This window comes from Orbicella faveolata, unplaced genomic scaffold (assembly GCF_042242905.1).
Source record: "Orbicella faveolata isolate gen_17 unplaced genomic scaffold, um_ofav_v1 contig_2, whole genome shotgun sequence".
Classification (NCBI taxonomy): domain Eukaryota; kingdom Metazoa; phylum Cnidaria; class Anthozoa; order Scleractinia; family Merulinidae; genus Orbicella; species Orbicella faveolata.
This window is the reverse complement of record NW_028301547.1, coordinates 14130001-14155533: the sequence shown is the minus strand read 5'-3', so window position 1 is coordinate 14155533 and position 25533 is coordinate 14130001. Positions and strand designations below refer to the sequence as shown.

General features: G+C 37.4%; 1 protein-coding gene and 1 pseudogene across 3 annotated transcripts in view; both read left to right on the top strand.

Moving 5' to 3' along the window:
- The first annotated feature begins 896 nt into the window (after nt 1-896).
- LOC110047927 (formin-like protein 3) overlaps nt 897-25533 on the top strand; it is a 34694-nt gene continuing 10057 nt past the window's right edge. Inside the window, exons 1-19 of one of the 3 annotated variants that reach the window (XM_020753699.2) lie at nt 897-1107; nt 1591-1859; nt 2095-2159; nt 2291-2374; nt 10621-10790; nt 14188-14335; nt 20289-20339; nt 21009-21107; nt 21664-21810; nt 21913-22029; nt 22273-22404; nt 22924-22950; nt 23419-23463; nt 23577-23645; nt 23818-23962; nt 24332-24370; nt 24542-24648; nt 25082-25196; nt 25465-25524. In XM_020753699.2, coding sequence (XP_020609358.1) covers nt 1703-1859; nt 2095-2159; nt 2291-2374; nt 10621-10790; nt 14188-14335; nt 20289-20339; nt 21009-21107; nt 21664-21810; nt 21913-22029; nt 22273-22404; nt 22924-22950; nt 23419-23463; nt 23577-23645; nt 23818-23962; nt 24332-24370; nt 24542-24648; nt 25082-25196; nt 25465-25524 — 1777 coding nt within the window. In that variant the 5' untranslated portion in view covers nt 897-1107; nt 1591-1702. Of the gene's footprint in view, nt 1108-1138; nt 1860-2094; nt 2160-2290; nt 2375-10620; nt 10791-14187; nt 14336-20288; nt 20340-21008; nt 21108-21663; nt 21811-21912; nt 22030-22272; nt 22405-22923; nt 22951-23418; nt 23464-23576; nt 23646-23817; nt 23963-24331; nt 24371-24541; nt 24649-25081; nt 25197-25464; nt 25525-25533 lie in introns of those variants that run through there. The other 2 variants (XM_020753691.2, XM_020753705.2) reach the window with 2 other exon arrangements.
- On the top strand, nt 10797-13835 carry LOC149112074 (uncharacterized; annotated as a pseudogene).

Sequence of the window (25533 nt, the reverse complement as noted above, 5' to 3'; positions counted from 1 at the left end):
GTACCTACAGTCGAATATTAAAACGTCTGGTCCGGAGTGCCTTTCAGGGTACTTGTTAGTCTGACCACCCAAGGTGCTTCGCTGGGTCCGACTGCGGATGTGTTTTTGTTTTAGATGACAGAATCGTTTAAATTTGCCGATTGCGTGAGTAATGACATCTCAAAATCAAGCTCTGTTTGAAGATCGTGGTGGAAACTCCAGCTAGCTGCGTACATGTATCGAACTAATGATACATTTCCGTTTTTCAGTCCACTATTTCGAGTTCCCCTAAACTTCATGGGATTTCCACAGCTCACTAAAAATAGTTTTACTTATCTTAGACAATAATCCAGAGAAAGTAAGTTGAAGTTAATTGCTTACTGTGCCAATCATCAAAACATACATTCTCCTAGCTCGCTCAATCACTTCTCAAGTTTTGTTTTTGTGTGCCAGTGAATTCTGATTTTGTTGTTAATATAGATCGTTTGCGTACAGCATAGTCTGTGTGTTGAAAGAAAAAAATATCAGATTATTGTATCGATGTCGTGCTAGATTAGCTTGCGTGTAGACACTCAAAGCTCTCCGGTGTGCGAAGCAGGAAGGATGACATATTTTAATAAAACAGGATTTTAAAGTCTACATGCAAACAGTGGTATGAAAGGGCTTTGTTAAAATAAAATTCTTTGCGAGAAGAAAGACTAGAAGGAGACACTTGTAGACAAGGTAGCCCACAAATCTTTTAGTGGTCTTTAGTAATACTCAAGAGAGAGGTAGTCGGCAGAAGGTTAGATTGCTTTTTCCTCGCTTCCTCTTTGGGATGTGTGTGCGAAACTGATCAGCCACTTCCGGTTTTTTATTAAAAAGCGAAAAACTCGAAAAAGACCTTTTTTATAGTAAGGGGAAGATATAGTATTTTTTTCAAAAAGGTATATCTTATGATTTCTATTTTTCAAGGATTCTTTCGCGCGCTCGCGGAAAATCATGCTTTGTGATTGGTTGTTTTGAAAGTCACGCACCCTAATTTAGTCGGGAGAAGTCGGGAGATGAAGGTAAAGTTCTCGAATCTGAAATATGTGCGAAGAATGTCGAGTATTGGTAATTTTATACTAACGGAAGCAATACGGAAAGGTAGGCTTAGTTATGCCGTAGAAATTACGATGAAGCAAATGGAATTCTTGTCGACTTCACCTTATTGCCTTGTATTAAACTAAACCTTAATTTAAAATACTCGATCGCAAATTAAGATTTCAATTGCAATTTGACGATACACTCTCGTAATTTTCCTACACGAAAATGCCATTGTGTCTTTCTTCTTTAAATGAACACACATGTCGTAAAGGCATTAATCTTATCGTAAGTTGTTTTAGAGATGGTAGGGTTATGACGTACATTCACCGTCACAGATCATTTCAATATTTGTCATTTCTACGCGATTTTTACACCAGACTAGTTTAAAAGCGTTGCAGATTTCAATAACTCAAAGCACATAGTGATTCCCATGGTAAAGTCATTGATGTCAATCGTTGCAAAATTCAGAGGGTTCTAGTGTGACAATATAATCCAAGTTGCTCCGTAACCATGCATCATTTTGTACTAACCCTACTCTTGCAGGGAAGCCAAAGGTGAATCGACACAAACCATAACAGACGGCATACGGTAGTCCTAATTGGAGTATTCAGTTTGATCCTTTTGTGGCGAACCGGCTTGCCCGATAGATAACAGCATGGTGCAAGATCGAGTTGGAAATGCAAAAGCTAAGCTTAGTCATAAAACGAAGAACGGCGAAGTTCGAAAATCCCGGCTCAGCATGTTCGATTCAGTGAGATCGTCCTCCAGCGCTGTATCGGTGTCTCAAAGTTCCTCAGGTGGAGATGATACAGGTAAAGATTCCTGTTATTTCATTTGCTAGCTCCCTTTTGTGACGGACGTAAAAGTGAAATCATTTATTCAAAACAAAGATGAACTTTCTACTGTACTGGAGCGGAGTTAAATTGTTCGCCATGTGAAACCACAATGAAACCAGCCTAATATTTTCTTTCACGGGCGCTTTTCATATTTACCCTACGAACTTTTTCCCAGCTTTGCAAACTTCCAACTTTGTACCTTTGATCGTAGAGTTTGATGTTGACGAAGAATTGCCTGATGATGAGGAAATCGAGCGAAGATTTTCCACTTTATTGGTAAGCTGAATTCAACTTATTTTCAAAATTGTTCAAGAGCTTTGATGGTTATATTTATGCGGCGCACGATAAGTAAACAAGTCATGATTACTCTGTCAACTTTCTTAAAGTTTTACCTGTTTGCAACACAGGAAAAGATGACACTACCACCAGAGAGAGAGGCGGAACTCGCCAAAAGTCCAAAAGCTCATAAATGGAAAATGATTAAAGCAAAGGTATGGAATTTTTTCACTATTTCTAGTAATTCCTGAATATAATATTGATCAGTCGTAAGCGAGTGGACCGGAATGCTAAATCTTCAATAAATTAAATGTGTGAGGTTTATAATACTCCCGGTTTACTTGAAACAGCTTAGCTTACATTTAAGATTGTGTGCAAAATTGAGAGGCTGTTTTTAAATCTTTTTTGGAATGTATTATTTTACACCCACGAAGCGTTTATTCGTATCCATAACATTTACGTCAGTCGACATTGACAGATAAGTGCTTTTAGCATTAAAGTTTAATTAATCCTTTTGTCAAATCAGAGAATAACACTACAATAGAAACGTAGCTCGGATAATATTTCTGGCTTTTCCCACGGTCACCTCGTCGTGAATTGGAATTTAACTGCAGAAAACCTACTCAACAGAAAGAGTTTTGCTGAGTTATGTAAACAAGTCTTCACAATTCTAAATGAATGCTTGAAGTTGCTATAAATAAGTTGAGGTTGATTTGAAAGGAAGTCTAATTACCAACGTTACGGGTGGCAACAAATTAAAATTCATTCTTGCGACTAAAAAAGTCACAAGATCTCGATAGATCTTGTCTCAGCAGAAAGAACTGTTTTTAATCTCTTACTGCAAGTTGTAACATCTTAAAATGGAGATGTGATTTCACGCACATTACAGCGAATGAAAGTGGCGGTGAATTCATCAGTTACTCAAATCTTCTTACGCTGAAACGGAAAGACAAACTTAAGCCTCTGACATCCTAGAGAAACAAATTTAACATGTCCGAATCAGATGATGATTCTGGTATTGACAGACAAGAGGATGTTAGTATTGCCTTGCATGCAATGTCGATTTACATTGTAGTTTGACGAGTTGGACCTTTACATAATTATGTGGTGCTTAATTTTGTGAACATTCTTTGATAGTCTTTGTTCAGGGAACGGAATTTGTGCACCTAGGATTGTAAAATTAAGGCACATTCAAACACATGCTGGTGGATAATAATATGCCAATTACTCTTGCAATTACAAAATTATTGCTCTTCAGGTTATTTTCATGCACAAATGACATACTCACCAATCAATCAAATAAAATTGAATACACTTTTTTAAAAGTGTTTGAGTAAGAAATGCGTTCACACTCTCTTATAGTGGATTTGTTCTTAAGCACCTGTTGGCATATATATACTTTTTCTATCATATTGCATCTCTACTGTCTATTAAAAACTTACTTAGTTTATAATGCTCTGACTTAGTTCAGAGGGCCTGCAATAACTATAATGGAGCAATCAGATCTCTCCATTGCTAGTGCAATATTTTTTGAGTATTGGACCACCGGTCACTGTCCCAAATGGTTCCTTGTCATCTCTGTAATTTGACAATTTTCTTGTTGTTTTGTGGCTTACTCAGTTTCTCAAAAGAATTACTCTCAACTGTGGCAAATTCTTTTTCTTTTCTTCTTTTAAATTGTCTTGTCTTTCTTTCTTTTGAGATTGTCAAACATAAATAAACATTTTTCTGTCATGTAATAAATCTCTCATTAACCAAGCTTGTTTCAGGGACCATACAGGTACTGGGAGAATATTGACCTTTGTCTTTTTTATATGGACCTCGCTTTGTTCAGTCCACAATTTCAACAGCTTGGGGCAATATTCTCCCATAACAGCTCTCCTGCTCGTTTAATAATGTACATATAGTAGTATGTGACGTTTTTGAGTGTTATACTATGGAATAATGCCGGGGGGACTCCCATATGAAAAGGTTGGGGATGCTTGTCAGAAAATTAGAATTAAACCTTTAAAGGAGACCAATCTGGGTGTAGCTCAAGCTTTATTTGACCCATAAAAGATACCATTTAAAATGGAATAGGTTCGATAACCAGTCGCTGTTCAGGAAAGGAGCCCGGGGTAGTGGACTGGACTTGAGTGAGAGGCAGAAATTAAACCTAAAAACAGAAATGAGAGCGTTTTATGATTAACTTATTCTCTTAACTTTGACTGCGTCCTTAAGGATACAGAAAATACTGGCATTTTGTCCTGAACACCCTAATGGAGACCAAAATCCTTGATTTTTACCCCTAAGCGAGAGGACAAGCATCCCTGACCTTTTCAAATGGGAGTCTCCACCCTGTGGGAATAACTCATGAGTCACTTGAACTTTCTTGGTATACACACCAGCCTTTAGGCGAGTGTACATACCAAGAAAATACAAGTGATAAGTCAGATATTCCATGGTGTACCACCAGAGAGTGCCACGTGACTATTTTACAACATGCCATAGAAAATACAATGGCTAACATAAATTATCGAATGTGACATGCATGCAGGGCATGATGGGAAGGTTGGATGTAATACCATCGAATATACAACAGCTTTCATGTATTCTGATGGGATGTATTTTCTATGGCATGGTATAAATATATGTATAGCTAGGCCAGAGTGGGTTCCACAGAATATAGACTATTTGTAACTTTATGAGAAGAAAGAGGATTGTTTATATCTTTCATAACTACTTCTAAGATGGTTACTTTCAATTTCCTGTGGGTTTTTGGATCACAAATGTACCTTTTTGGAGAAACATGTAAATTAAGTATATGCATGGAGCTAATGTTCTTCAATCAAGACTAAAATTACCATACTCTCAAACTCTTTAAATGTTGGCCACCCTACAATTTATAGTCAGTTTTTTCCACACAATTTATCCTCACTCTGATGTTTTTTTACACTTGATATCTGCTTGTGCTGCCCTTCCAAGAAAAGGAAAGACATAATATAGAAAGACCACATTACATGCTTTTTAAACTTAAGATCAGCTTCTCTTATTTAAAAGTATTGCACTCTTAATTTTTTTTTTGCAAAATATTTGGTGGTTTATTTTTGAGACAGCAACATGGCATTATATAGTTACTAACTGGTGAAACAATCTCAGATAGTGCAGAGTGTAATGTACATCTTATAGGGACCACAAAAGAGGAGGAGCCTGACTTTTTCACTTTGGTTGATTTGTTATTGTTCCAGATGACATGAATAATGTATGAATTTTACTACTTGAAAATAACAAAGCAGTGGAGCAGTGAGCCCTAATTGTCTTGGCCAGATTTTATATTCAGCCATAACAACCCTGTATCACTTTAAAATGGTCTTCATGGTCCCTGCCTCACCCCTGCCTTCAACTCCTGATCCTGGCCCCTTCAGCGTCCCTCCTAAATATCACAGTGTGTTTACTAAAACTGGGGCCACCCAGATAATGAAAACCAATCAGATGGCAGAACTGAGAAATTAGATTCCCACATTTTCAAATCCAGCCAATCAAATGTCCAGCACAAAACAATGAAATCTCAACTTGTTTGTTGTGATACTTTCATGGCTACAGTGTCTGTTAATAAATTGCCAAGCTCAAACTGTTAACTAGTACTTTCGCGTGCTGCGGGTTTAAGAAGAATTATATGCTGCACTTTCTATAGGGTCCTTTGTTGCAGGTTTAGAAAATACATGAAAAGAAAAGCTGCTTAAGAGTGTCACTCGCAGGTTGGAAATGAACGAATTGGAAAGGGATTATTTTTGATGTTACTGAAAGGAGCTGAAAGCAAATTAACTTCAAACAGGAGAATTGAAAACTTTACTCAGTCAATACTAATGTGGACTTGTGACCTGAATACTTTGTTCAAAATCTCTTCATTTTTCCATTTAGGGGAGGATCCTTTGGTCCACCGTCTTTTGTTTTTGCCTGAGTGATTTTACATGCTGAGGCTTTGATAGTATGACGTGGAAAAAATTTGTCAGAATTTTTGATGAAGATTGTATTTCAATACACCCATAACACAGAAAGGGATCTCAAACTTCAAAATGTACAGCTGTTGAGGCAGTGAATGTGGTAGTTTTTCTGAGACCTGGCATGAGTGGTGGATTTCACGGTCGGCTGCATTTACATTTAATGACAACCAAAACCTATGTAAAAAATAGAAACACACACAGACAACAGGGGCAGAATAATTTATTTTGTAAAATTATAAAGGTGTCAAAATCTATTACTCTACAATTTGAAACAACAACCGTAAGGATGATGTTTTGTGTGGCCGTACGTTGACAGAGGAAATAGTCAATGTAATGAGTTTATCACTCTTGTAAATGTAAAATTTAAAGTAAAGTAACACAATATTTTCTAATGTGAAAGTACTAAAATGCTTTGAGCTTGAAAATCCATTGACAGACAGACATTTCATTGTTTTGTACTGGATATTTAATAGGCTGGATTTGAAAATGTTGGATTTATTGTTTCAGTTCTACCATCTGATTGGTTTTCATTGTTTGGGTGACCCCGGTTTCAGTAAGTGTACTGTAACTCCACCCCTGATACTTTAGTTTTCCTCACAAAGGTATGTAACATGATACCCTTGTTTCCTGGTAAAACACAGGAAGATGTGCTTTAAAGTGCTGGAGATGAAAGAAATTTAGATATCTGATGAAAAAAATGAAGAGCAACAATTTTGTTTATTCAAGACACAAATTTACATTTGACTGATAAACAAGAACTTATTTCAATTTATCATAGAGTCATGGAATAGCACATTCTTTATTCTGATGCCACCTTTGGTGTTTTAAAAATGAAACCACTCAAAATTAGTACACGATGATACAGATTAATACAACTCAAGCATTTCCACAAGAAGTAAAGTGAAGGTTTTCAGGCAATGTGCTACTTGACCAAGATTATATCCTACATTGATGATCGTGAACGAGTCCCTGTAAAGACTGTGTAAATTGATTGGCAATTTTAGTAGGTGCCACAGAGTCTGCAGCAATATTTGAGAAGTTTCTTTTGTCACAAATATGATGTTAAATTCAGTTCTTTAATTAGTAGCAGCTTAATTACTATACCAAGCATAGATATAGATAGTAATTGTCACTTGTAAAGAAGGCATATTATTTATTTATAATCTACTGTGGTTGCAGACATCGTACATGTACCGCCCCTTGGCTGCTTTATGTTCATTAGAGAAATGGACATATAACTGCTAGGTTTTGCATGCGTGTCTCGTTAGATATATCCAATTAAGATTTTTCTCAGTCAGTTCAGTTTTAGTGTGGACTTCACTGTGTCAACTTCCGCTGGTTACTGGGCCAATTCGTTTCTCTCGATCTACTCTGTTTAGCTCTTCTACCATACTGTCAAGTCAAGTTCAGTGCCTGTGCAAACAAAGTGAGACTATCTATTCTTTGGTTTTAGGCTTAGTTCTTAGTTTTCTATTATTGTTCATTTCAGTTGAGTTTTGTTTTATCAGCCATATATTGAAATATTTAAATAGTTTCTATATCGTTATTAAGTCGTTTAGTAAGTTTTCATGCTCGGGAATGTTATATAATTATCACACTAGATTGGGTTCATGTCTTTATTATACGGTTTATTCATCAAAAACTATTGTCCAAGATTAACACTGTAGAACTTAATCATTCATTTGTCAGTGTTTTGTAAGATTAGTCAGAATAAGTGCTGATTATTAAACTTCTATGGTACAGTCTATAACTGCGAATACTTGTTAGCAATAATTTTTTTATATATTATTTTATCGTGTTCCCTTCGGTGTATTAGTCATGTCAGCATCTAGCTATTTTCAAAATTGTTTTCCAGTTTGAACCAACATCTGTTCCATGGCATACAGTTTACAGGATAAGTTTATAGCAGGTGGTTCAAATCAACTTTCATCTTTTTGCTTGTGAATCTCCTTAATAATTTGAATGTGTATGCATTGATCCTTGATCTCTGTCAATTAAACTCTGTTTACATCATAGTCAGACGTTTTTGTCAAGTTTATTTTAACATTACACATATTACTCTACCCATACGATTAAAGTGGATGTTTTGGTCTTTATATTTGATTCTGTCCTTGTAAATTACACTTTTTTATCTCTTTCAGAGAGGCACTTAAAAGAAAGAAATTAAAAAGCCATTAATTAAGGAAAAGAAATACGCTTCCGCTCTTTATTTGAACCCTGGCAAACACACTATAGTGTAGCTGAAAATGGCAGATGACATTTAAGTGAGCTAGCCTTAACTCCAAAAGATACATAATCAATATATCACAGTTACTGTAGCATTCTTTGGGCTAAAAAAGGAAGAAGTGAAGTGAAGAGTTTGGTATTCCATAGCACAGGAAAAAAAACAGTTACTGTATGGCTCTGGACGGAGATGAGAATGGTGTATCACGCTAATGATGCAAGAATACATGCGTCTTACATGTTGTGTTCTACTACAAGCTAGGAAAAGCATTCAATGTTTAATTTGTGTGTGATCCATTATGTAATGTTTTTCTAAACCTAATATATATAAGTCAACAATAACACAAACTAATGTGTGCAATGCATTCAGAAAAAAATGCTTTTACAAGTGCTAAAGAGAATATATAGTACCACAAGGTACATTTATCGCTTTGTGATGTTATCAAAGAAGTAATGTGGGTGTAAGATGTTTTTTGAAGTGTACACAGGTACCTACTCCATCCCACTCCTTGGCAAGGCTAATTAATTGAAAATAATTAATTCATTAAACAAACATTAAATTTTGCACGTCATTGCTTTTAACAGATGGCAGCTCCCTAAACCATCCAAATAGTTTACTCTGCACTGAAAAGAATTTGGATCCAGAGAAAGGAAATATTAATGAACTCACAACTTTAGTAAAAATATTATTTTATGATTTTCAAAATTATAAACATTTTTTCTTGCCAATGTATGCAGCAAGATACCTTTGTTTCCATGAAAATATAAGAAAGATGTGTAATTTTTTAACTTACTGCTGGAGATAAATGGAATATAAAAGTTAAATATCTGCTGAAAAGTCGAAGAGGAAGATTTTGTTTTATTCAAAATGTAAATTTTCATTTCACCGATAAACAAGTACTAATCTAATTATCAAATAGTCACATCGAATCACGGAATGGTACATTCTAATTCTGTTGCCAGCCGAGTTGGTGTGAACAATAAAACCACATCAGACAAATACACAAGGCTTTCAAGTAATACAACTGAGGAGCATTTCAACAAGAAGTATTGAAGGTAGAGATCTTTACTTGACCGAAATTATATCCCACATCGGTGAGCGGGTCGCCTCATCGACTGATGAAATTAATTGGAGATTTCAGTAAGTGTCACAGAGTCTGCAGCAATAATAACAAAGTTTCTTTTGTCACAAATTTACCAGTTTTACATGTAACTAACACGGGAAAGTTTCGGCTGAATATGATATTTGAGCTCTCTTTCAAAAAAGCTGCTAAGGAGAAGCAATATGTTCCCATTCTCTATTTCAACCCTAACAAACACACAATAGTTATAAAACAGCAGACAACATTTCTTGAATTGAGCTAGGGAAGATTCCAGAAGATACGCAGTCACAGTGGCGTTGTTTGCACTAAAAAAGGAGAACTGACGTTACCTGAAATGTAACTGCTATACCAGCCAAAACGAGAGTATGATATCACTCGTTACAAAAAATTAAAAAAAACGTACATCTGAACTTGAGAACAGAGTTTATCACACTAGCAATGCTAGAACGCATGCGTCTTATATGTTATGAAATGTCTCTTTCACCTAACATGTAGTCGACTTTGACGCTTATGAACCTGCGCATGCGTTTGGAGCAAACTGCTTTTGTTCTTGAGAGAATGGCACCACAAGGATAGCATGAGATTTGCAAAACCATATATATATTTTTGTCCTGTGATCAAAGAAAGCAATGTAAGTATGACACGTTTTGCGTAATGCACTCGGGTACCTACCGCACCCAACCCCCCTTCCCGCAAGGCTGATTGATTCATTGAAATTAATTAATTAAACAAACATTAAAGTTTACACCTTATGGCACTAGTGCTTTAGCAAACAGCAGCCCCCTAAACCATCCCAATAGTGCGCTCTGCACTAAAAATTAGCTAGCTTATGGTTAAAAAAATATATTTTAACTAGTAGGATAATTCCATGCAATATAAAATAAAGATCATATCTTGTAAGGAAAATCTCTGTCAACTTGATACAGGAAATTCATTTATTAAGTTAACTTGGAGGTCACAATATCAACTAAAGACAGAATTCTGTTGTTGTCAAAATTGATGCAGTGCAGCCCAGTCAAGTGATTGTCAGGCTCCTATATTGAGTTTTTCAAAATATTAAAGCATGCAAAGCACTTAACTCTAACAAAGAAAATATGCAAGTTCCCAGGAGTCTGTTATCGACTAATGACAGAACTGTGTCTGTCTTTGTAGGAACTGATGCAACCCAAGTACTCTTCAGGCTTCTATATTGAACAGTTAAAGACTCACAGGGATATTGCACTCAACAAAACACTAAACAAGAAACTGCTAAAGGGTCTGGAGCCTGTAGAAATGATATTAAGATCCCTGGAGGTTGACCTTCGGACACATCCAAATACCACGTGAGTCAGATTGTTAAAATGCCTACTATATAATATGTATATATGGTAATCTTACTTGTAAAATAGAGTTAACAATGTAAAGCGTTGCATGGATATCACACATGTGTATCATTCCTTTAGTCACGCTATACTGCAACTCAATGTTTGACTAGGTTTAACAACTGTCAACACTTGTGGTTAAGTCATGAAAGACATGTACATAAGCAAACATTGCTCTTTGATGTGCATGAGATAAACATTACTTTGTCCTTGGAACTACAATAACAATTACATTCAACAAGAATAATTGTGATCTATTCTTTTCTTTGCCTTATATGCTTGATCCCAGTTTATGTGTCGGGATGCAGGCAGCCTAAACAAAACTCTGTTATTATGTGTAATGGATACAAGATAAACGATATCAAGTTATCATTTATAATTACTGCTTGCCTGTTCTCATACTGAACAACGCCTTGTGTTGTTGTGACTCTCACCAGTGCAAGTAGCTAGTTTGCGATTTGTCTGTATTTTTCCCGCCTCCCCCGCCCATTATCAATAAACAGCTGGACTACAGGGTTGGGTGCACACCTGCCACTTAGCTTTGCATGTAGCAGGCCGGGTGGGACCCTGATCCCACCTCACGCTTATATCTATCCGGGTGTGGCATGTGCCACACTTGGTGGCTGACATCCCTTATTTCCAGGTGTGGCACGTGCCACACTTGTTGGCTCATCCATCACCTGCAGGGTGTGTTGCTACCACCCCTATTATTATGTAGCTATTTACAGGGTGTGTTGCTGCCACCTTTAGAGTTGCCAGGGAGCACCCAACAACCCTGGTCCCATTCACTGCCAAATGGTTGTCAACTTTATTGTGTACTTATGTAAGCGTCCGAAGTTGTTGATTGCTGCTTATAATGCTGGTGTTTACACTGTATGCTGATTATCAAGAGGCTTTTTATTGTTCCTAGATCAGTATTCCATACCTCATGGTCATTTTAACTAAAATGATTAATAAGCAGGAAGGCAATTGGTTTTTGCAGGCAGGCAAAACATTTTGAACTGAACTCCTTTATAAGAAAAGTATTTCTCCAAATGGTCAAACAAGGCAGACAAAATCAGCCTCAGCAGGGCAATTTGCCAAGTATCCATCCCTTATTTGAAACCCCTGGCCTGTTCAATTTAAACTAACATAATAAATATACTTATATTCTTTTGCTTAACTCTTTGGAGAGGGGGTGGGGTACTCCCAGAAAAATTGGGTTGGGGTGTGTGGCCCGCTTCCCAAAACCCTAACTCTATGTAACACCAAAATCTGTGATATTCCCTACACTAATATTAATGACCTGACCAAAAATGTTATACCTTGTTTAAGACCTCAGACCCCTACATCAATACCCTGTTTCATACCTGTCTCATAATTAGTTCCCTTAAGTTCAGACGGATGTTGAAGGCATTGTGAAGGACTTTTTTTGATGGTCTTACTGATAATGATGAAAAAGTATGGAATGTTATCAAGATTTTCTTTAGTAAATACTGACTAAAAAGGCAGTAAACACCTTGCCAGTAATTACCGTCCTATCTCATTAACTGCTGTACCCTGCAAGATCCTGGAAAATATTATTTTTCATGATATAATGACCCAACTGGACTCAAACAATATCCTAGTCAACTCTCAACATGGCTTCCACCGGAAGTTTTCTTGTGAAACCCAGCTCGTAACTGCAATTGAGGAAATTGCCACTTGAGGCCCTTGACAGTGGTAAGCAGACAGATCTCATAATTATGGATTTCTCTAAAGCATTTGATGTTGTTCCTCACCAACGTCTTATTCGTAAACTGGATTAATATGACATACATGGTGATCTTAAACATTTGCTAGCAAACTGGCTTACATGCAGGGAACAGTCCGTTATAGTTGATGGTGTCTGATCCCACTCAGTTCACGTATCTTCTGGTGTTCCTCAAGGAACGGTCTTAGGACCATTGATGTTCGTTTTATACATAAATGATATTGGTGATCACTGCTCCTCTGCTTTACGCCTATTTGCAGATGATACAATCTTATACAGTGTTATAGAGTTGACCAATGATGCTGAACATCTCCAATCTGATCTATCCACTATTGAATATTGGTCACAGAAATGGCTGATGTAATTTAACCCAAGTAAATGCTTTGTCATGAGGATAACCAGAAAACGTGATCCTGTTATTTATGATTATAAATTAATGGGGCACTCCCTTGAATCAGTGTCACAGCATCCATATCTTGGGTTCAGCTATCCTCTAAACTAGACTGGGGCCATCATATTGACAGTAAGGTTACCAAAGCAAACCAAACTCTTGGATTTCTGCAAAGAAATCTTGGCAACTGCCTTGAATCAATTAAAGAATTAGCTTATAAAGCACTAGTGAGACCTCATCTGGAATATGCAAGCCTGGTGTGGGATCTCTGGATTGACAAGCATATAAAGCAAGTAGAAGATGTCCAACGGCGAGCTGCTCGATTTGTGAAGAACTGTTGGCAGCGAACACCTGGAACTGTTTCCAATTTACTTAACGATTTGGAATGGCCCTCCCTTCAAAACAGAAGGAAATCTGCTCGCCTCACATTACTATTCATGGTGAATCAGCATTAGAAATCCCATGCTATATCAAAAGGCGTAATTGTCAACTTCGATCTTTTCACAAAGACAAGTTCATCGAGCTAACTCCGAACACAGAATGCTATAGGAACTCATTTTATTGTAGAACTATTAGAGAATGGAATGCCTTACCTAATGATGTTTTAGATGTTAAAAAACATCAATTATTCAAGAATGCTCTTAGATTAGAATGATGACGTTTTAATTAGGTTCTAATTTTTTAATCTTACTTAACTTTTCTTAGTAATCTTTTTAAATTATGTACATATTTTATCATATATTTTAAAGGTTTTTTACCCCCCACCCTTTTTTTTATTTTATTTTTTTTTATTCAATGTCTTGCAGTGATGGGAGCATGCCTCCCTTTGCAAGACCCCCATAATGAAGATGTAGATGTAGTAGCTTCTTCTAAAAAAAACAAATTGCTTTCAAGACAAGAATGCAAAAAAAACATACCCTATTTGAAGCCAAAATGACCAAAATGTATACCCTATTTATGACCAAAATGGCTAAAAAACCATACCCTTTGGTGCCACACATACCTAAGTATATTAAGCCCAAAGAAGGGAGCATCCCCGGGGCTTATTACTTAACTACATGTAGTTCGTGTCACGAATCTCTGAAAATATAACTTATTTCCCATTTGTCCATTGCATCACTGTACTTCAGTCAGTATGTCAATCCTTTCAAGACTGTTAAAAATTGAGTGTGAATTAAGATTGTACATTTTTCTTTAAATATGAAAACATAATGATTGTAACATTCTACTTTAAGGTGGTTACGTGAATTTATAGATGATCCATACAGAGGCCACATTGCATTAATAGAATTCCTACAGTACCTTCACTTAAATCAACCTTCATCTGGAGAGGACAATGTTCCAAAGAAGAAAGGAAAACCAGATGTTTTGGCCAGAGACTTTGTAAGTACCTCCACATTATATTTATTTTGTTCTGTATTCTGCTTGTCAAATGTAATTCAAGCACAATAGTTATTTATGATAACCTGGAAATGAGCTTGCCTCTTGATTGGTGATGGATGATAGTAGGACTAGTATGTGCTACAGAATGTGAAGTGAGGTGTTAGCTATAAAGGTGATGCTACCTGACCATTTACATCTTAATTTGTTAAGGAACAGCAGAATTATATACAGTGGAACCCCATTAATATGGTCACCAACAGGCCAATAATATGTGACCTTATTTAAAGTGCCACTAAGCCCCAAAATTTTTTTTCGTTTAATAAAATCTACTAGTTTCCCTGATTACTTCAGCAAAAAAATTATCTCGATTGATAAAATTCCTGCGTTTCTAGAAGCGTTTAAACTATGTTCACGACCACGCAAAGTAGGATCTGGGTCGGGCTACTATTGACGTCACTTCGGGAACGGGGCTAAAACACTTAGGAGACTTTTGACTTAGCTTTGAGGGCAGTCAGAACACTTTCAGGTTATTTGTGATTCATATTTTATCAAAACTGGACAAGAACTTTAAGTGAAAGAACTGTATCATCTAGCATTACAATTCAGAGTCTAGCTATATATATGATTTGGACGGCTGCAAAGTACATATTTTTTTCTATTTCAAAGTGCAGGTCGCCAGTCGAGATCGCCGCGTTGTATAATTATGTTTAGGCCGGGATCGACAATTTGCCGGTCCATTCGGGTTATGAAGGTACAAACAATGACTGAAGAGTTAGCTTACAGCTCTTAAAGAGTTATAAAGATATCAATGAATGCGGAGAGTTGGTAATTTGACTTTACGGAACGTGCAAATTTCGGAGTGACAAAACACTTTTACATTCAAATATTAATTTCCCCAGAAAAACAAGTTAAAATGCGATGCAGTCATACTCCACTCCTGCCTACTTCTCCAGATCAATGATTGAAAATAGTTTTAACATAAGAGATAAGCAGAGATGTCGGCAAACAATATTCGAAGGTGAGGTAACTTTTCGCTTCATTATTGTTGCCCGACCGTAGAATATGCACATTCCATTACTGTGTATGAACTTGAGCTACACAAATTTACATATTCCGTACTAGTGAAATCATGGAAAATCCTTCGACAAGATCTTGAAAAGAGGTTCAGCATACTTTCAGTTAAGTGAATACATTTCTACTTCACTGTTATTTTGAATGAAATGTCCATTTTACGCTTGCTAATAACCTGGGAGTCCTCGACTTATTAGTTTGTGTTTCGGTTGACTGACAAGCGCATTCTTCTTTCAGCACAACAATCTCCGTTGGTAGCTATAGGGTCGAATCTTAATCGTTTGTTTCACTTTTCTCATATATTTATAAATGCTTGATCCATTCTAAGTTTGTAATTTAGATGTATTTCGTTCCTCGAAGACGAAACTCCAAGAGCAAAACAATTTCGTATTCGGAATGGCCTTTGAGAAATGCAGCCAGATTACAGGCAACCTCCGGCGTGCATGTGTTTTTATTAAAATCCACAAATACATAGCTAGTTCACCAGTTTGAAGCCTCAACAATCTTTTTCACGTCGCTGTAGAACATAGGTTTAGTTTACTATTTGTTTAGACAAGTCAAGTCTCTATTTCAAAACGCGATGCGTTTAACTTACCGTGTAATTTCGTCACCTATAGTTTCGTCTGGAACTCGCATCGGAGGATCGTTTGCGCTCAAAATAGTCAGATGGCTCCCAGCTTATCCCAAATTCATGTCTTATGCAGTACCTTGACAATTTCAAGCTCTCCACTATAGATAGAGAAGAATATACAGGCCATGAAAATCTCTAGGTTTTTACAGTAGCGGCGAACCTGAGATCAAAGAAATCCTTAATGGCTCCCCGGCTTTAGCTTCGCACAGAACAGCCCACTTCTTTGGTCTTTTTCTCGTTTCTGGCAGAGTTTCATCGAGATAGAGATATTGAATGAAGAGGAATACTCTATTCTACGCATCCTGTATTGCTACAGCCTCCAACAACATATCTTCCTTGCATTCTGCAACAATTTTGACACACTATTGCATGTTTGCATACATTCTTCTCAGAAACAAAATATTGTTATTCCCGAAGTGACGTCAAAGGCCAACTCGTCCCATTCTCCGCTATTCCTTGGTCGTGAACATGGAAAAGGGCAAATTTACAAACTTTAAAAATTCATAAAAAATTAACAAAAATAGCTACAACAATAATTTTTTCGCAGTGGTGATCAGGGGAAAAAGGAAATTTATATTAGTGAAAAACAATTTGGGGGTTAGTGGCACTTTAACGGGGTGGCTGTATAACGGGATAGGGTCAAATTTCATAACTGGTCTAAATTGAGTAACATCTTAAAAGAATCTAACAGATATATCACAATTGCACTACTAAACAACTGTTCTTAAATAAGCACCTGGAAAGCCTAAAATTTTTAAAAATTGAAACTGTAATCACTACATACAATATTAACAATGGAAAGATGAACATAACTGGTTTGAGTGGTTCAATTAACAGGGCAAAATTAGAAAGGATTATACAGATTGGGATTTCAGAATGTGGCTGTAACGGCTGTATGTAATGGGGTGGCCATATTAATATGGTTTTCTCATTAAAAAATTATAAGAAAATGTTGGGCATTTCGCTGGCACAAAAAAAAGTGGCTGTAATAATGAGGTGACCATATTAATAAGGTGACTGTAAGGTGCGCAGGCTTAAATAAAGGGCATGCACAATTCAATTCCACAGTAGTTGTTAAATTTGTTGAAAACTCTTTTTTAATTACATTATTTTTGTACTCTAACAATATCAATGAATTAAGGCTGAACTCAAAATCGTGTAAGACAAATTTTAATTTTATGCACCAGCTTGCACACTTAATTAAGCCCTTCATTACTCAAGGAAAATAGGCGTCAACAGCCATTCTCTGTTGCTTCCAATTCTCTACAAACTTAAGACATGACAGGTTGTAAGATTTAAGGTGGCTTACTACAGTTTTGATGGATTATAACAGCCCAACTTCTAACTCTTTTGAAAAATGTTCCAAGATGTTTTTCCTTTCTCTATTTACTGTTTACTTAAGTCTTTTGCCATTCTATGTGAAACTTGAACAATTAAACGTCAACAAATGGCCAAAATGAATGACCAAGTACCTAAGGAGAGGCTGGGCACTAGTACATTAAATCACGCTTTTCTCAAGATCTACCCGTATGACCCCACCTCAAAATTTCAGGAATAAGAAATTGGCTCTGATTTAACATTTCATGTAAAGTGGAATAAAATCATCTAAAGAAGACCACGACAGCAATCTGAGGAAAGTCCTTGAGCGTATAAGAGAGGTCGGGATCAAGTGGAACGCTGAGAAATATGTTTCTGGAACAACCAAGTGAGTTACTTTGGTCATGTGCTATCCGACAAAGGAGTACAGCCAGACCCCAAGAAAGTTGCCGCTATCCAAGAGATGGAGCCACCAAGAAACAGACAAGAACTCAAGACCCTACTTGGAATGGTCAACTATCTGGCTAAATTAACACCAAACCTGGCAGAAACCACTGCACCCAAGAGAAACCTGCTAAAGAAAGACTCTGAGTTTGTATGGGATTGTGTACACGACACTGCCTTCAAGCCGCCGAAGGCGGAGTGCTTTTATTGTTTCGAGGTGTTTGGAGCCCCTGATGAAAAACAAAGCACGAGTTTTTGAGCTGGCTTCTCAAACTAGTGTGAAAATTTAGTAGAATTATTTCCGAAGAATAGGTAATAAGAAGGCATGCTCAATTGGCTATTGTTTGTTTCTTATTTGTGGTAAATGAAATGAATATTTAATATGCAGCGATGCAGGCGGGTTTTTTGGTAGATTAACATTATGCTGCGTGATGGAGGTCGAGTCCGGATCAGAATGATTTCGCGTTCCTAAAACTTCTTCTCAATAAAATGTTCTGGTGAATGATGCTGTTCCAGCTTCAGCTAAGTATGAAAACAAGTGGGCTGTGAGCATTTTTGCTGAATGGCAGAGGTTAAGATAAAAATTCAAGTTTCTTGATCATTGTTTTGATCAGTTTTTGAACTAGTCGAATGTGTCTTGATCGGTATGTTCATTGGGTATCAAAATACATGCACCTGACCCAATTGATGTAAGCTGATTGGGTCATCAGCACATGAATAGCTAATGAATTTGAGAACTACAGTTCACAAGCCCCTAGAGGCCATTCTGAGGAAACCCCATTTTGCAGCCCCAGCCTGCCTGCAAAGAATGATGCTATGTCTTCAGAAATATGATTTAACTGTTCGCCACAAGCTGGGTAAAGAAATTCCGGTAGCTGACATGTTGTCGTGTCTGCACCTTAAAGAAACTGATCACACACATGAGGCTTTCGATGCTCAAGTCCATCTAGTTGTGGCAAACCTACCTGTCTCCGACCAAAAGATGTCAGACCTACAAGCTAGTACAGCATCTGACCCTGACATGCAACGGTTAATTGCAGTCATCAAAAAGGGGTGGCCAGATGACAGAAGCAGTGGCACACCGTCAGTAAAGCCCTTCTGGAACTACAGGGATGAGCCCTCGGTGATGGAGGGCTTAGTGTTCAAAGGAGAAAGAATAGTCATTCCCAGGAAAGACATGTTGAAGCGAATCCACACAGGACACATGGGCATGGTAAAGTCAAAAAATCGAGCAAAGGAGGTCATGTTTTGGCCCAGCATGAACAGTCAGATAGAAGATGTTGTCTCAAATTGTCCAGCCTGCACGGAACACCAGAGTTCCAACCCCAAGGAACCAATGATTGCACACAAGCTACCTGATTATCCATGGCAAAATGTCACAACTGATTTGTTTGAACTTGACAATGAACATTATCTGATTGTAGTCGACTACTACAGTAGATATTTTGAATTGGAAAGGATTCCCACCACGACTAGCTCTGCAGTAATCAACAAGATGAAAACCATCTTCGCGTGGCACGGCATCCTTGAGAAAGTGGTGTCCGACAACGGCCCCCAATTTTCCACACAGGAATTTGCGCAGTTCGCCAGTGAGTGGGATTTCAGCCATGTTACAAGCAGTCCCACTTACCCTCAATCAAATGGTCTGGCTGAGAAGGCCGTCCACACTGCAGAACAGCTCCTGAAGAAGGCCAAGTTGGAGATGAGCAGAAATCTGTGCTCTATTAGATCTCCACTACAAGCAACGACCTCAGACCAAGCGTTGTCCATCCTGATCTTGCCAGAGAGAGAATGGAGCAAAAACAGGCCACTCAAAGGTATTACTATAATCAGGGTGCTAGAGAGCTGAAACCCCTTGCAAGTGGTGAACAAGTTCATGTTCAAACAAAGTCAGGAAATTGGAAGCCTGCCACCGTTCTGAGCCAACATAGCACCCTGAGGTCTTATATAGTACCTACCAGCAATGGAAGTAAGTATTGCAGGAACAGATGTCACTTATTGACAACAAGATCCCTATGCGCGAAAGAAAATCGAGGGGGACAATGTGACAAACCAGAAACATCCACAACCACTTTGGAAGGTCACGAAAATATTGAAGACGCCAAATCAGGAGTGATGCTTAACCAGAAACCCACAGCCTACCCACAGACCCAGGATCCTTACAATGAACCATACGTCACCCGATCCGGTCGAGTTGTAAAGCCACCTGTGAGACTTGACTTACGAACGAATTCCGAAAAACATTCTAAAGCGCAATTAGTTGTGTCAACTGTTTATTCCATTCATTCTGTAAGAAGAGAGATGTAATGTATGCGTTTCGGTTCCCACCTTCAATAATTATGTGCGCCTCATTTTGGTGTGTGTTTTTTACAGGACCGCCATTTTGAATGTTTAGGTCTTGAGTCATACTACAGAATAGATAAAAGAAGCCATACTAAATTGAAAGAATACTTTACAACCTCTAACCATATCTTTTCACACTGACTTTAGGTTGATGAACATTTGTGTCTTATGTGTATAAGAGTTTTAATGAGGAACAAGGTATGTTTTTTTAACTTTCATCATGAAAACATGAAAAAGAAAACATTGTTGCAAGCCTACTAATCTGAAAAATCAATCCATCAATCATTGATAAATTTTAAATCTTTAATTTGGAACATTTAAACAGTCACGTTACTAGGTGCAACATACAAATCTAGTAGTTTAATTTCTGAATTGTACCAAACTATATTTCAGTAATCCAAACCAAAACCAAACCATGGTGAAATATTATGGTGAACCACATATCACAGTCAGTGGTTAAACCTCTTTATCATATGGCTAGCTCTGTGAGCAGGCAAGATGAATCAAATCTTGTGCCTGAGCGGGCAAGGTGGTACTATCTTGCCCGTGCCTTTATTTACCAAGTTTGTTCGGTTAAGATGACTGGATATTGGTCTCATTCTTTTTTTTGCGAGTTTATGGACTTCAACTCCATCTCAGTCCATAAACATGCAAAAAAAGAACTTGGCCAATATCCAGCCATCTTGACCTCACACTTGGTCAGTAACCCATACATAAATAATGTGTTTATTTTTTGAAGGAGCATACTATTCCTGTATTAGAGGGGCTGAGACATGTGACATAATTTTCCTATGACCTAGGAAGCAAAATATTTTTCCAAGTTATGTGAAAACGTTATTATAAATTATTTTTCATTTCCTTTTCCAGTATGGTTTTCAGTCAATCATGGGTGTGGAAGACTGCCTCAAATCCATTATCCTCTGTCTAAAAATTGACAGTTTAAAAACACGAGCACTGGTTGTTAAGGTATGACTGTGACCGTCATCTACATGTATTATCTAATATTCTTTGCTGCGTCAATCACCTGCCATTAATCTATGCCCATCTGTTATGTTCCAAGAGAATCTTGTGTAAGTTATTACTGATTAGAAGGGTGTAAATAGAAAGCATTCAGATCAGGGCTTTTGATTTATAAGAAAGGCATTTGGAGGGCTTTTAACTTAAGAATTGTCCTGTCAATGTCAGACACCAGAAAACTTTTATTCACTTAAGGTTAACTCATCTTTCACAGTTGTGACAACGATACAATGCACTTTTAAAATCGTAATAGTTTTTTCCTTGTGTTTAAATTACTGCAAAGTTTACTTTTAAAAAGTGAATCTTTTATTTATGGGAGACCAAGCTACTTGGAGACTCGTAGCCACATGCCTACATACTAAAATATATGTTTACTATTAACAGACTGACATGTTTAAGCAATAATCAAAAGCTTTACACTTTACTTGATTCTTTCTATACTCCACTCCCCCTCTCTACACAAACATACCTCAAAATTAACTTTTTTATTTCTATCCATGGCCAGATGTTAACACAAGCCTGCATCCAGTCAGAATATTATGAAAAAGTTATTGATGCAGTGAGGTTTTACACAAGAACAACAAGAGAGGGCCGCACATTTGAAACACTGGTGAACTTGATGTACAAGAGACCCATCTCACCACAGTTCCAGGTAAAGCAGACTTATTTTCCTTTCCGTGTTGTTGACCTACATGGCCTTCTAATGTCATTTGACATGATGATATGAACATGTTATTTTTTTTATCTCTTCCAGACACTCTGTTTGGCTTTCTTCAATTCCTTGATTGGTATCACACCAACATTTAACAAGAAAGTTTTCCATCAGCAAGAAATTGAAGATGCAGGATTTGATGTGGAACGTTTGGAGAGGGTAATACATGTATATTTTATGCATGTAAACATAGTTATGTATGATTGTACTAGACTGTGCTAGTCCGAAGTCTACAAACAATCGTTGACAATTTTCAAAGATCTGAATAGTCATTGTGAGGACCTTTTGAGAACCCTACTGATTGAGTGTCTTTGCAATGATCCTGAAAGATGATCTGGTATTTCACTGGGGATACAAACCTAGGATAAAAACTAAGTGGAATGGTCTGCTTCAATTTTGTAGACTCTGGAGGGTATGGAGGCTGGATCTGTTCGGGAGGCTCTAAAAACATGGCAGGACAACTATATTCATGTACAAGGAGTTATGGATGAGTTTGTGACTCTCAGAGAAAGAACCAAGTACCTCAGAGATGAGGTACGATTTTACTTTTGTTAATTATCAATTCTTTCCAGTGATACTGTACAGTCATTAGGAGTCCTGTTTTGTGTGCACAGTGACTCTAACATTCTTCTTTAGTTGTCTGTATCAATCGTATTATGTGTTACAGAGATGCCAACTTAAAAAAATTCTCATAATCCAGAGGATAACCAATTGTACCATCTCAACCAAAACAAAACGTTAAAAGTAAAGCTCTCCCCATTTAACAACAAAAATGCATCAAATATCCCAAAATGTCTCCCGGAAATTGTCAAACAAAATAAGTGTACTCCTTTGTATCTGGGAAATTTGGTGACCCAGACGGGAGACTAGGAGATTCGGTCTGTATCCGGAAAACTCCCATATAATGCGGGAGAGTGGGCATAGATGTATAAGCATGGTCAGATGTGTCCAAAACTCAGTTCTACTGTTAAGTTCAAGTTGTCAGTCGAATTGTGAGATGATTAATTTAAATAGTTTGTAAACAAATTAATACTTGATTATTTTTCACCATAGGTTGATCTTTTACAAACAAAACTGGAGGTAGGTGAATGTCTAATTTGTCTTTCTGTTCGGTAATACAGCAGTAGCTGATGATGGTTTTACGTAATGTATAAAACACGAAAGACCGTAATTGATCACATTTCCAAACACCGAGAGGAGAGTTGGAAATACGGTGCATAGCGGAGTTTTTTGATGAACTTCGAGGTGTTTTGAAATGTGGTCAAACACTGTCTTGCGTGTTTGATATATCTTCTCAATCGAAAGTAAAGCTAAAGAGAAAATAGCGAATTAAATCGTAAAAATCTATGCTAATCAAGATCAGACATCCAAACACCGTCACGGTCACGATTTCCTTTGTTTAAACTTGATGAACTATTAGTGAGTTTGAAAAAGGGCATTAAACAGCAATGGCAAAAGTGGTATTAACTGAACAATTTAATAAGACATGACATAAGTCATCTGATTTTATACATTTTGTAATGCTGTGCTTGAATTGTTTCTTATCAGGAATTACAAAAGGAGAACAGTGAACTCAAGAGTAAAAACACAGAGGTGAGAAATTAACAATGTTATTGACTACTTTTTTCTTGTATTTGGGGAAGGTATTGACACCATTGTGGATAATTTGTTTTAAATTCTAACTCTTTGACCTCTCTGATATTCAGCTTGACATGCGGTCTGAAGAATATAGACTGCGTGCTACAGAATTGCAGACAACTTTGGAAAATGTCGTGGTAAGTCTGCTTTTCTTCAAGTACTTCTTTTACTTTTAGGATATTATCTGTCGGCAGAATGAAACGATGTTTAACATTGTAAAAGCCGTCCACAGCACATTGATTATTGTTGTCGCATAAGGTATCTGTGTTGATTGCTGATTGGCCTTTTCAATTTTTTGTTGTTTCTTAGAAACAAGTGAAGCACGAGGCAGACCAAGCTGAATTGCCAGATGAACTCGTCACCAGTGTAACCGAGGCTGCAGCAGCAGTAGCCCCACCCCCTATCCCTCCACCACCGCCACCGCCCCCTCCCCCGGCCCCACCAGCACTAGATGGTAGGTGGCACATGAACATTGTGCGTGTATCTGAGTATTTCAGAGTATGGACTCACGTCTAATAAGCTTAACCTTTCAGAGCCATTCAGTTCAAACAAATAAACCCGTGGTCCAGACACGTTTGTTACATTTCATCTAAAAACAATCTACGTCAACTACGGTCTGTCCATATGACTGTTGAAACAAAGATAAATTTAGAGAGTTTGTTTTAATGGTGCAGCTAAAACGTCAGAATGCCTTTTAAACTTGTTCATCTTCGGTTCTTCTGTACCTGTGCTTTCATGTTCATTTATTGGAGCTGACTTTGACAAGTATGATTTGTTACTCTGCTGGTTTCTGACTTATGTTGATGTTTTTATTTCTTTGCAGGTTTGCTAATTCCCCCACCACCACCTCCCCCTGAGTTAGGTTAGTGAATAATTGTAGAGTGAAAGGAATCAAGCGACAATCAACTGTACAAATGTGATTGTGCACATCACATCGTTGTCATTTGTTGCTGTTTTTGTTTGACCACCGTATAGTGAAGTCTGTCAGTGTCGAAGTTTTGCCTTTTTCCCTAAAAACCAAACTTTATTTCAGACGGAAGTCCATCATTGAGGCGACGTGTGGCTGCCAATAAAGTTCGCCTTCCAATGTTAAACTGGACTCCCATTTCATCACAATCGGACGCCAGTGCTTTCTTTAAGGTACGCCAAAAGCCAAAGCCTGAATTTTTTTTTGTTACTTTACTATAAACTGTTTTCTGAACCAATTCAGTATTAACGAGGAATCATATGGCCAACCACAACTAATGTAAGAAGCACAACGAACCAATCAGTTCTCAAAAAAACAATAATTAAAAGACAAGATACAATTTCTTTTAGTTTTGCCTGTGACTGAGATGGAATGAACGGAACGCAAAGATTTGTTATCTCAAGTCACATGCTTGAGTTAAACATTCTAGAGATTAGGTTGGTACCTGGCGTGGATAGTTCCTGTACTTGAGAAACTGAGGAAATTTTTGTTAAAGAGAAAATTAGCCACAACACACAACTTAAGGAGGCTAGGAATTCTTCTCTCGAAACTATACCGAAGAACAGCGCAGATTGTTCACGTAAATGTTGCTTTTTACTCACATAGCAGGGAATAAGCGATGAAGAAGTCATGGAAGTGCTGGACTTTGCTGATTTTGATAGAAGATTTGAGTTGAAAATTAACGAAGCTTCAGAGGGTCTTATTGCAAAGAAGGAACAAGGCAAGTGTTCATGTGCTGTTCTTAATGTGTCCTCGGTCTAAATGATGCATGTCTTCCTACTGAACCATTCAAACCTTCATAGACTGACAAGAAATTGTGAACGACTAAAACTTTTAGGCCTAGTAGTTAAGAGACATATTGGCATTTTGAAAATTTTCCAGTTTGTAGAATTTAGTTACTGTTCCAGTTCGTGATTGTCACTGCACTTTGGCGGAGTTACTGACAAAGTGTGTTGTCTTATGTATGGTTATTTTCTGTTACTCAACAGCCTTAAAGCGAGCAGCAGAACAAATCACAGTCATTGAGCCGAAAAGAGCAAGAAATCTTGGTAAGGAGT